The 10,880-nt window shown below is 52.6% G+C and overlaps 1 protein-coding gene across 6 annotated transcripts in view; it reads right to left on the reverse strand.

Annotated features, from left to right (window-relative positions):
- The window catches only part of RFX1 (regulatory factor X, 1 (influences HLA class II expression)), a 34,254-nt gene that overhangs the window by 3,847 nt on the left and 19,527 nt on the right, over nt 1-10,880 (reverse strand). For all 6 annotated transcript variants that reach the window (XM_014529430.1, XM_014529432.1, XM_014529431.1 and 3 more), the window contains 11 exons: nt 9,899-9,993; nt 6,896-7,265; nt 4,104-4,285; nt 3,170-3,289; nt 2,961-3,076; nt 2,625-2,743; nt 2,434-2,543; nt 1,938-2,089; nt 1,757-1,854; nt 367-516; nt 66-274 (listed from right to left, as the gene is read on the reverse strand). In XM_014529430.1, coding sequence (XP_014384916.1) covers nt 66-274; nt 367-516; nt 1,757-1,854; nt 1,938-2,089; nt 2,434-2,543; nt 2,625-2,743; nt 2,961-3,076; nt 3,170-3,289; nt 4,104-4,285; nt 6,896-7,265; nt 9,899-9,993 — 1,721 coding nt within the window. The remainder of the gene's footprint in view (nt 1-65; nt 275-366; nt 517-1,756; nt 1,855-1,937; nt 2,090-2,433; nt 2,544-2,624; nt 2,744-2,960; nt 3,077-3,169; nt 3,290-4,103; nt 4,286-6,895; nt 7,266-9,898; nt 9,994-10,880) is intronic.

A 10,880-nucleotide genomic window follows, 5' to 3' on the forward strand; every position in this document is an offset into this window, starting at 1 on the left:
TCATAAAAGACCACCTAAGCCCCCTTTGGCCCCGCCCCTCCCGGATCCCGCCCCTCCGGGCGCACCTGTAGAAGGACCACTTGAGGAGGAAGAGCTTGGCGGCCTTGGGAAAGCCGGTGCTGCCCTGGTAGGGCTTGAGCACCTGACTCACGACGCCATCCAGCCAGGCCGCCCACTGCTCCAATGAGTTCTGCTGCTGAAGCGTCACCTTGAAGTCCTGCTCCAGCCGCTGCACTACTCGGTCCTCGCAGCGGCAAACCCACGAGGCCTGCTCCTGGGCACAGTGGGAGGGCGTCCCCCGACTCAGCCGCCGATCCAGGCTCACCCAGCCTGGCTTTACTCTCACCTGCCCTGCCCTGTGCTCACCTGCACGTTGGCGAAGTCCACTCGGTTGAGGTCGCTCAGCATCTGATTGATCTGCGCCGTGTTCTGCAGCACAGCGCGTGCCGCCTGCGCCAAGTGGTTAAGCGATGTGTACCGCCGAAGCGTCTGCGCAAAGGCGCCAGCAGCTGCCACCTGGGGGCGAAGGGGGGGGGCGGGGCTTGTGGCTTCCGTGGAACCCACACCCACTGCAACCTCTCTGAGCCCTTTTCTTCTCGTAAGTAGGATGGGGGTATACCTCAATGCTTTTGTTGGGAGAGCAAGAGGTTGGAAATTTCAAATTTTGGGTATCCACCCACCTAAAGCATGGGTTCCCCGCCCCCCCAAATCAATGGTTTATACCTGACCACCGTTATTATTATGATGACACAACAGAAAATCTGAGTGCACTGCCCAGAAAGGGCATAGCTTCAATAAATTTCATTCTATTATGTTTTTACTATTCCAGTGAATGTCAGCTCCACAAGGTGGAGTTTGGTTCATCTTGGTCACTGTTGTGCTGCCAGCACTAAGAACCACGCTGGGCATACAGTAGGCACTTAACAAATGTGTTTAATCAATGAATGAATACATGAGTCCTGCCAGTTCTGAAGTGCTTCCCCCTGGATCCAGCTTCTACTCTCTCCCCACAGGCCCCCAGCCCTGCCTGTGTCCAGCGTATCCAGGGGTGGTTTTTTAGACATCAGTTCTGTTTAGCTGTCTTAGCATTTTACGAAAAGAAAAAAAACACATTTTTTCCCCTTCTTTGCTCAAGAGCAAGCACATACCATCTAATTCCTCACATCTAAGTAGTTGGTGAATGTGTAGCATTGATAAAGAGGGCTATTGTTCTGTTTCCTTATCAGTGTAACTCTTTTTTTTTTTAAGATTTTATCTATTTCTGAACACTTAAAGCACTTTCTGTTGAGGTTGTCTGAAGAAAACTACTTCAAGTTTGCAGTTTGTGTGTGTGTGTGTTTTAACTCCCCACGGGAGGACATGCTCAATGATTTCAGAGAGAGGGGAAGAGAGAGAGAGAGATAGATGTGAGAGAGAAACATCCATCAGTTGCCTCCCGAATGCACGCAGACTGGGAATCTAACCTACCACCTTTCTGTATAAAGGATGACACTCTCACCAACTAAGCCACACTGCCCAGGGCTGCAGTTGGTTTTTAAGATTCTGTGTTGTGAGGTATTGTTTCAGAAATGGGTAACTGAGGAAGCTAGTTTGTAAAGACAATGCCCAAAGCTCAGTCCCAGGGGACAGGCAGGGGGATAAATCTTATTGCCTTTTTGGGCAGCAGTACTGAGACCCAGCCCGGAGCCCCCAGACCTTGGCCCTGCAGCCGGGAGGAAGGAGCTAGGCTGAACCCAGGCTGGCCCCTCACCCTCACCTTCACCCGCAACATCTCCTCAGGGATGTTCACCATGGCATGAGTGAGCCAGCTTTCCAGGCTCTTGGCAAAGTTCCGGATTGCTTGGGTCAAGGCACCTGTGGGTGGCAGTGGGAGCTGATGAGGACTGAGGGGTGGGGGACAGGTGGTGGGGTTGAGGGGGCAGCAGCAGTGCACTCACTGGGGATGGGCCGCAGCACGTCAGGGATAAGGATTTCCACCAGGCCCTGGTATAGCACGTTGTCACAGTGCTTGGTCCACTGCAGCACCGGCTCGAACTTGGACAGCAGCACCAAACTGGCCTTGGGCAGCCGCTTCTCAGCCTCATCGTGCCTGCAGACACCCCGTCTTGAATCAGGCAGGTGCTCCCTGCCTCTGTCTAACCCTTAAGGTCAGGCTGACATAGGCTCAGTGCCCCCAGGGTCCGATGGGTCTTATACTTTGCACACTGGGACACAGGCACCCACCTACCCACTGCAGGGAAGACATGATTCAGTGGGGCACCCCATCCCATGCACTCAGTGTCAGACCTATACACACTCTGGAGGGGCTCAGAAGGCCATGTTTACCTCACCAACTGCAGGAGCCAGGCAGGCACCCCCATTCCTGCAAGATGCCTGAGGTCCAGCCACCCCTCCCCTTCCTCCCCTCCTCCCCGCTCTCTCCCAGGGACTCACACGGCCAGCGGTGGTGCCTCACTGGACTGGTTGAGGTTGTACCTCCAGAAGGTTTTCCACAGCGTCTCCACCAGGGTGAACTGCAGGTTCACCATGACGTCAACGATGGCCTATTGGGGAGGCCGGACATTCAGGGTCATTGGTGGACAGCGTGGCCCTCCCTCACCCCACCTACCTGCCAGGCGCCCTACCTCACAGTGTTCCCGGTATAGGACCTGGAAGGCCTTGATGTCCCCAGGCCCGATGCCCTCGGGCAGCACTTTGCCCTGGATGTCAAGCTCTGAGAAGTCAGGGAGGCTCCTCGAGGCATCTGGGGGCAGGAAGGGACACCATGAGGCCCTTTGTCTCCTACCTGCCTGTCTCCTTGGAGCCTCATCCTGGGATCTGATTAAGTGGTTACCACTTTCCTACCAAGCAGGAGTCCCCCCTGTGCAGTGGGGGATGACAAGGCTCAGGGAGGGCAAGTGAACCAGCTGGGACCACAAACCCTGACCCAGGCCCCGGCCCATAGGCCAGGGGGCTCTCACCCAGGAACTGCTGGTACTGCTGGACCTGGGCGCTGATGTCTGACAGCCCGGTGGCCTGCTGTGGCCCCACGGCCACACCGTTGGTCATGCCCTCCATCTTCTGGATGGGCTTGAGCCTGGGGGAGAAGGGGTGGGCGGGGCAATTGGGTGGGGGTCAGCCAGAACACCCTTTTTCACCCATCAGTGCAGGGTCCGGCTTGCCCTCTTACCTCTGCTTTTGTGAGAAGGGCTGGCCTCGCATAGCCATGTGCTGTTGGTCCTCCATCAGCCGCAGCAGAGGCGAGCTGGCCTTGATGCGCAGGCCATAGTAGTGGTACTTGGAGTTGCCCCTGAGAGTGAGGTGGAAGGTGAGGGCTGGGCTGGGGAGGCCACTAGTCATCCACCGGGAGCTTCATATCATACCCGCTTGGGGGCCAGAGAGAGCCCACAGGGGGGAGACACATTCCACAGCAAAGACTTGTTGACCACTAGTCATAAGAACATGCTAGGTGCTGTTCTGAGCTCTGAGCACATACAAATCCAAATGCTCCTCATCCCTACCCTATGAAGATTGCTTGGACAGGTGAGGAAATGGCGGCATAGAGAAATGCAGCACTTTGCTCAAGGTTATGAGGTGATGCTGAAGCTGGGAACTGGAACCAAGATGCATGCACAGGCCCAGAGGTTGCAAAAGAGAGGCAGGGAAGGGTGGGTTCGTGGAATGTCTCCCTGTTCCTTCCTGTGTGAATTCAATGACTCGAGCCTTGATTAAGCACTGACTGTGTGCAGCCCCTGCACTGGCAAGATGTATGCATTTCAACATCGGAAGACAGATAAGAAACAAGGGAAGTAACATAAAAGGCATGTTGGACAATGGGAAGTGCTAAGGAGAAAAAGTAAGCAGGGAAGGGTGAAAGGTAGGAGTGTCAGAGAGGTAGGGAAAGGCTGCAGTTTCAGTTAAGAGGACTCAAGGTTGTTTGAGTTGAGGTGGGGAAAAGCACACAAGGCAGAAGGCACAGCTGGTGCAAAGGCCCTGGGGTGGAAAGCTGTACAGAGGCCAGTGGGGCTGGAGGGGAGTGAGCAAGGGCATGAGAGAGGTAACTGAGGCCCTGGATAACTTGGAGTGGGGTGGTCCTTGTGGCTATCAGGGGAAGATGGCCCCACCTGGTGCCCAGACGGCGGGTGCGCAAGCCCATGAAGACAGAGCGGATGAGCTTGCCAAAGGAGGCGGCATTGACGGGCTCCAGCTTCTGCTCCTGGCAGTGCAGTAGGTAGTGGCAGTAGAGGGTGCTCCGTGGCAGACTCACGCCCTCGGCCGTCTCATAGTTGTCCAGGAGCCACTGGACCTGGGGCCAGGTGGAGATGGAAGAGTGCTAAGAATTGCTACAGTATCATCCCTTATCCATGGTTTTGCTTTTTGCAGTTTCAGCTACCCAAGGTCAACCACAGTCCAAAATATTCAATTTCCCCAGCCATCAACACTGTCTGCTCCTGACATCCAACCATTGACAATGTCATGGCTCAATGATCCAGGATCACTGAAGTGACATGTCACAAAGTCAGCAGTAGCCTAAGACACTATGTCACATATGTCATTCACTTCACTTCATCTCATCATGTAGGCACTGTATCAGCTCTCATCATCACAAGAAGACTGAGTACAATACAATAAGATATTTTGAGAGAGACCATATTCACATAACTTTTATTACAACATATTGTTATAATTATTCTATTTTATTATAAGTTGTTGTTGTTAATCTCTGACTGTGCCTTTAAACTAAAGTTTATCATAGGTATGTATATGTAGGAATAAACACGGTATATGTAGGGTTCAGGCATCCACTGGGGGTCTTGGAATGAATCCCCCATGGGTAAGGTGGTAGTACTCATTATTTAGTGCTCTCTGTACCAATTTCCAATTGTGAACCCGACAACCACGATGTAGGGCATATCCTATCACAATGACCCATGGGAATTCTCTAGAACAGCCGTGGGCAAACTACGGCCCGTGGGCCGGGTCCGGCCCGGTTGAAATGAACAAAACTATTGAAATAAAAGACCGTACCCTTTTATGTAATGATGTTTACTTTGAATTTATATTAGTTCACACAAACACTCCATCCATGCTTTTGTTCCGGCCCTCCGGTCCAGTTTAAGAACCCATTGTGGACCTCGAGTCAAAAAGTTTGCCCACCCCTGCTCTAGAACCACACTAATATCGTCACTGTCAGCTACATATAGCTATGTAAATACAAATTTAATTTATGCTAAGTGGAAAAAGCAATGTCAAAAGGTCACAGGCAGTAAGATTCCATTCATAGACATTCTCAAAATGACAATATAGATATGGGGAACAGATCCGTGGTTGCAGAGGGTTAGGGATGTGGGGAGGGAGGAGGGCGGCATGACTAGGAAGGGTTAGCATGAGGGAGACCTTTGTGGTGCTGAAACAGTTCTGCATCTTGACTGTGGTAGTGGTTTCCAAATCTACACACACAGCAGCAGACACCCACGCTACAGCAATGCTGGCTGCCTCACTGGATACTGTACTGCAGTTATGTCAAACGTAACGCCTGGGGGTAACCTGGGGAAGGGCGCATGGGATATCTCTACTATTTTTGCAGTTTCCTGTGACTCTAAAATTGTATCAAAATAGTTTAAAGAAAGCAACTCAACTCAGTTCCTTGGTGACCCCACCAAATTTCAAGTGCTTAATAGCCACATGTGGCCAGAGGCCTCTGTATTGAGCATTTATATCACCAGAGAACGTTCTATTGGACAGCACTCCTCTATCAGCATGTCTGCAAACTGTGGGCGAGGACCCATTAGGGGATCATTAAGTTGGTTAGTGGGTCACACCAGCATTAAGGAAAACTAGACTAGCCCTGGCTGGGTAGCTCAGTTGGTCAGAACACTGTCCCAATACATCAAGGTTGCGTGTTCGATCCCCAGTCAAGACACATACAAGGAAAAAAACCAATGAATGCATAAATAAGTGGAACAAATTGATGTTTCTCTCTCTCTTCCTTCCTCCCTCTCTCTCTGAAATCAATAACTAAAAAAAAAAAAAAAAAAAAAAAAAAAAAGAAAAGAAAACTAGACCAGAAGTCAGGGTATGTAAGGGAGGTCCCTACCTTCTGAGAAAGTGTCCATCTGAGTTATGTGGTCCACAATGGGTCACCATGCGAGTGGACAGTAGTTAAAAAAGTGGGGAAGCCCTTTGGTTGGGGTGACTCAGCGATCAGAGTGTCAGCCCTCACACCAGAGTCACGGGTTCAATTCCTGGTCAAGGGCACATACCTGGGTTGCAGGTTTGATCCCCAGTTGGGGAGTGTATGGGAGGCAACCAATCGATGTTTCTCTCTCACATGGATGTTTCTCTCTCTACCCCCCGCCTCTCCTTCCCTTCCACTCTCTCTAAAAAAAAAAAAAATCAATGGAAAAAATATCCTCAAGTGAGGGTTAACAACAAAAACAGGGGAAGACATCACTCCAGACCCCCGTGCTCTGTGAGGACAGGGGCCACCCATAATTACCAGGCCCTGACCCACCCATGGTAACAGAGCTGATGAGGGGCCCATTTGGGGTTGGGACCCAAGGCTGCCCAAGTGATTGCACACAGCCATCTCCTGGCAGAGGGAGGTATCTCAGTGCCGTCCAGATGCACAAAGAACCTTGCTCAGGGCAGCTCCCCTCATGATGGTGCCTGCCTCTCCCTCTCCTTGCTATCTATCTGCTATTATCAATTATAATCAGAGTGACACTTCTTGAGGTACCACTCTAAGAGCTTCATGCATATTAATTGAGGCTCAGAGGGACTGAATAACTTGTCTAAGGCCAAACAGTGATAATTCAATCCTAGGCCATCTTCCCCTGAGCACTATGGTGCCAGGTTACCTAGGTGTCAGAGGGGTCTCACCACCCGCCTCCCAGGGGCCAGGGTTGGTACTTACAGTGGCTGGTGAGGCACGGGTGGTATGGGAGTAGGACTGGCTGGCACTGCCCAGCATGTAGCCACCTTGGATCACGTAGGTGCCTGCTCCGCTGCTGCCGCCGCTGCTGCCTCCACCACTGCCCCCGCCACCGGCTCCATTGCCACCACTGCCACCGTTGCTGCTGTTGCTGGCCCCGCCCCCGCTACTGGTAGGGCTGGTGACAACCTGGCTGCCAGACACGTACATGGGCACAGAGCCACTGCTGGCCACTGCCTGGGAGGTGGCAGGCGTGCTGACCTGGGCAGCCGTGCCTGCAGCCTCATAGTAGCTGGTGCCCGCTGTTTGCGTGTACAGCGGTGTCTCGGGGTAGGGGTAGGTGCTGGAACGGCTGAGAACGAAGCAGAAGGAGGGGAGTCAGGGGCAAGAGCTGGGGAACGAGGGGCATGAAGGAGGGAGTTCCTATAGGTGTGGGCTTCCAGGATTGGAGCAAGAAGCAACAGCCTAAGTGTCAGACCAGGCACCACCCCAAGTGCTTAATGAGCAAATTTTCATTGAATCCACATGGGAGTCCCCAGCTCACAGGTGAGGAAGCTAAAACAAAAGGGCTACATGTCCATCGAGTGGCTCAGATGGGAGTGCCAGCCCATCCTGTACACCAAAAGGTTGTGAGTTCAATTCCCAGTCAGGGCACATACCTAGGTTGCAGGTTCGATCCCTGGTTGGGGAGTGTATGGGAGGCAACTGATTTATATTTCTGTCTCACATTGATGTTTTTCTCTCTCCTTTCCTCTCTCTCTCTAAAACAAATCAATAAAAAAACATATCCTTGGGTGAGGATAAAAACAAACAAACAAACAACTGCCTCCCAAAGTTTATTTTTTTAAAAAGGTCTAGTTAATTTGCAACAGGCCACATGTACGCTGGGATGGTACCGTACTAGGCACTGTGGACCCACAGTGTGTGAGACAAAAAAGGCCCCACCTAGGAGAGTTAATGTTCTAGTGGGGGAGCCAGAAAAGAAGCCTAATGCAAAGGTAAATTGAGGGCACTGTATCAGGTGGTACGTGCCCCGGAGGAGAACAAGACGGGAAGGGGGTGCTGAACAAAGGGAGGCTGGCTCTACTTCTAAATCCAGTGGCCACCCTGAGTGCAGATGCATTTTTTTGTGTGTGGATCCAGCAACCTATTCTGCCCTGGAGAGTTCTCCTCCAGCGATCCCAGGACCTGCCTCAGATGCTGCTGGCTCAAGGGGGTGGAGAGGGGTTGGGTGGGGGCACCTCTCTCACTGTCTCACTAGACATCATTGGACATAGTGTTCATTTTTGAGCCCTCCCAACAATTAGTGATTTAAAATAACATTAAATTTTACAAGTCCAGAAAGATAGGAAGGCCAGTACGGGAAGCCCTGGCTTAGAAGGTGCTGTTGGAGCCATCTCATGAAGGAAGCAGGAGAGGAAACCTTGCTACAAATTGGAAGGAAGCAGGAGAGGAAGCCAAGGCTGCAAATTGTAGCAAGAGAGTAAAAATGACTGGGTTTATCTTCAGTGGGCTGTTAAGTAAAAGGCGATGGAATCCTACATAGGGGTGAGAGGAGGAGGGTGGAGGAGGAAGCTCTCATGATCCTGCCAAAGGACAAGTTCCATAACATTCCATTAGGTGAACAAAAGAGGGAATGGTGCAGACGGTGTGTTGGTAAGAGAGGGGAGATTAAGCTGAATTTCTTATCTATGTCTGCCATCTGTATGCCATCCATAGGGGCCCCTGGGGGCAGCCCGGAGAGGGAGTTGGTGGGTCCAAGAGTGGTAAGAGGCTAACCACTGAGGTGAGTGGCCCTGCCCATCAGACACCTGGATTCAGATCTTGATCAAATGCCCACATCTACCAAATGAGTGACACCCAGAGTGGTGACCTGAGCTGGCATTAGCAAGTGTTCACACATTCCAGTGGTGGGGACCACAGCCAGGACCAGTCCAGTTCCCCACATGCATCACATATTCCAAAAAAAATATTGCATCTATTTGCTGAATGACTGACTGAATGAATGTGTGCATCTCTGGTATTGGCCTGGACAGGGACAGAGGCACAGAGGCTGTGGCTTTTACTAGGGCAGGGATCAAGGCCCATCAAGAGCTGGGAATCCAGGAATGAGCCACTGTGAGGAAGAGACAGAAGATTCAGTGCCCCAAGAACTTCATATAGCAAAACAACCTGATGGTAAAATGGACCACATGGAATCACACATACTGTAATCACAGAGGGAAGAATTCAAACAGAAGCAAGGGACAGACACTACCAAGGGAAGCAGATGGAGCCACCCTGCGACCCCAGGCCTGGGCTCATGGCTCATCTACCTGATGTGACATGTATTTATGTGCCATGCGCAGTCCCAGGGAGTGGAAGTCACCTATGTGTCAGCTGGGTGGGGTCTGGCTTTGTTGTTCATGCTACGTCTATACAGTGGAGCATTCACAGTGTTGAAAGAGGGTAACCGGGCCCCATATGAGCAAATAGAGGGCAAGATTTGAGCTACACATTGAGGAAAGAAATAAGGGATAGAACATGCTGCCTCTATTTCTGAACAAAGAAAGGGTGGTTTCTATTCTCAGATTATCTCTGGGAGGAAACAAAAAAATGGGTCAGAGTGCCCGCCCTGGGCAAGGTGGGGGTTAAAGAGTGAAGGCAATTTATTTTTCACTGTTTAACATTCCATGTTCCTTAAAAATTTTTATCTTGTAAAATTTTTAATTAAAAATTGTTTTTGTAGGAGGCTAAAAACCAGGCCCATCTGACTCCAAAGCCCGAGGTTATGCTGGATCCCTTTCCCAACCTACAGGGTCCTCCCTGCTTCACCTTTGCCTGTGGCTGCTGGCTGCCCCTGGGGAGCACCCACCATCTGTCTGTCACCTGAGGCTTTGAGGGCCGGCTGGTCCCTGAGGACTGGGACTGGGCCCTCCAGTCCTGGGGGTCCCGAGCAGACCTATGATCCTAATCCTGTCTCCCCCCCAGCTTTCCCCTACTCACATGGCACTGGTCGTGTAGCTGGCGTCACCGCCCTCCACATACTGCACTTGGCTGGAGTACACATGTGGGACAGGTACCTGCTGGAGCTGCTGCACCTGCCGCGGGACAAAGAGCATGCAGAGGGTCAAGAGGTGAACCAGCTCCTCCTCCTCTGCCCCTGAAAGGCTAGTGGCAACCCAGCCTCCCTGGTCACCTGGCTCCCAGGCTGGCAGGCTGCACTTCTGGGCTCTCTGAACACAAAATAAACAGGACCAGGAGTCAGAGCCCAGGAGCTGCGGCCTCTGCCAGGGCTGGGAATCAGGCAGAGCTGTGTCAGAAGCTAGGACTCTGCTCCACTTGGGAACAGCAAGGGTGGGGCCTGAGGCGGGACAAACAGAGGGAAGCCCAGACAGGTTCTACTGTGGGTGTGAAAGCTGGACCCCAGGGGCAGAGCCAACCACTGGGACAAGGCTGTCGCTAAAGCCAGAGCCTGGAACTATAGACAGGGCTTCATGGATGGAGTCTGCACTAGGGACTGACCCCTGGTTTGCAGGGGTGGGACCTGGAAATCTAATACCGGATTTAGGGGCAGAGACAGGGTTTGGGAGTGGGGCCGTTTGTAGGATGGAACTTGGAAATTCCCACAGGGCTTTAGGGGCGGGGCTTACACACCCCCTATGTGGGGCGGAGCCTGGGACCTGGAACTGGCTTTGGGGAGGGAGTCAAAGGTGGGTCCCCAAGACTGGCTGGCCTGAGGGGGTGTCCAGGGCCTAAGGGGCCGGGCGCAGGCCGGGGCCAGCGGAACCCGCCCCCGCCCGCCCCTTGTCCCTCCACCTACTTTGAGGGCCGTGGCAGCCGTGCCGAACACTAGCACCTGGGGGACTCTCTGGATCCTGACCCTCTGGTCGGGGCTGGCTGGGGCCGGGAGCCCAGGCAGTGGCTCGAGGACCACTTTCTGCTGCGGCAGGAGCAGGTGTGGGGGCAGCACCCCCACCAGCTCCAC

This window comes from Myotis brandtii, unplaced genomic scaffold (genome assembly GCF_000412655.1).
Source record: "Myotis brandtii unplaced genomic scaffold, ASM41265v1 scaffold680, whole genome shotgun sequence".
Classification (NCBI taxonomy): Eukaryota; Metazoa; Chordata; class Mammalia; order Chiroptera; family Vespertilionidae; genus Myotis; species Myotis brandtii.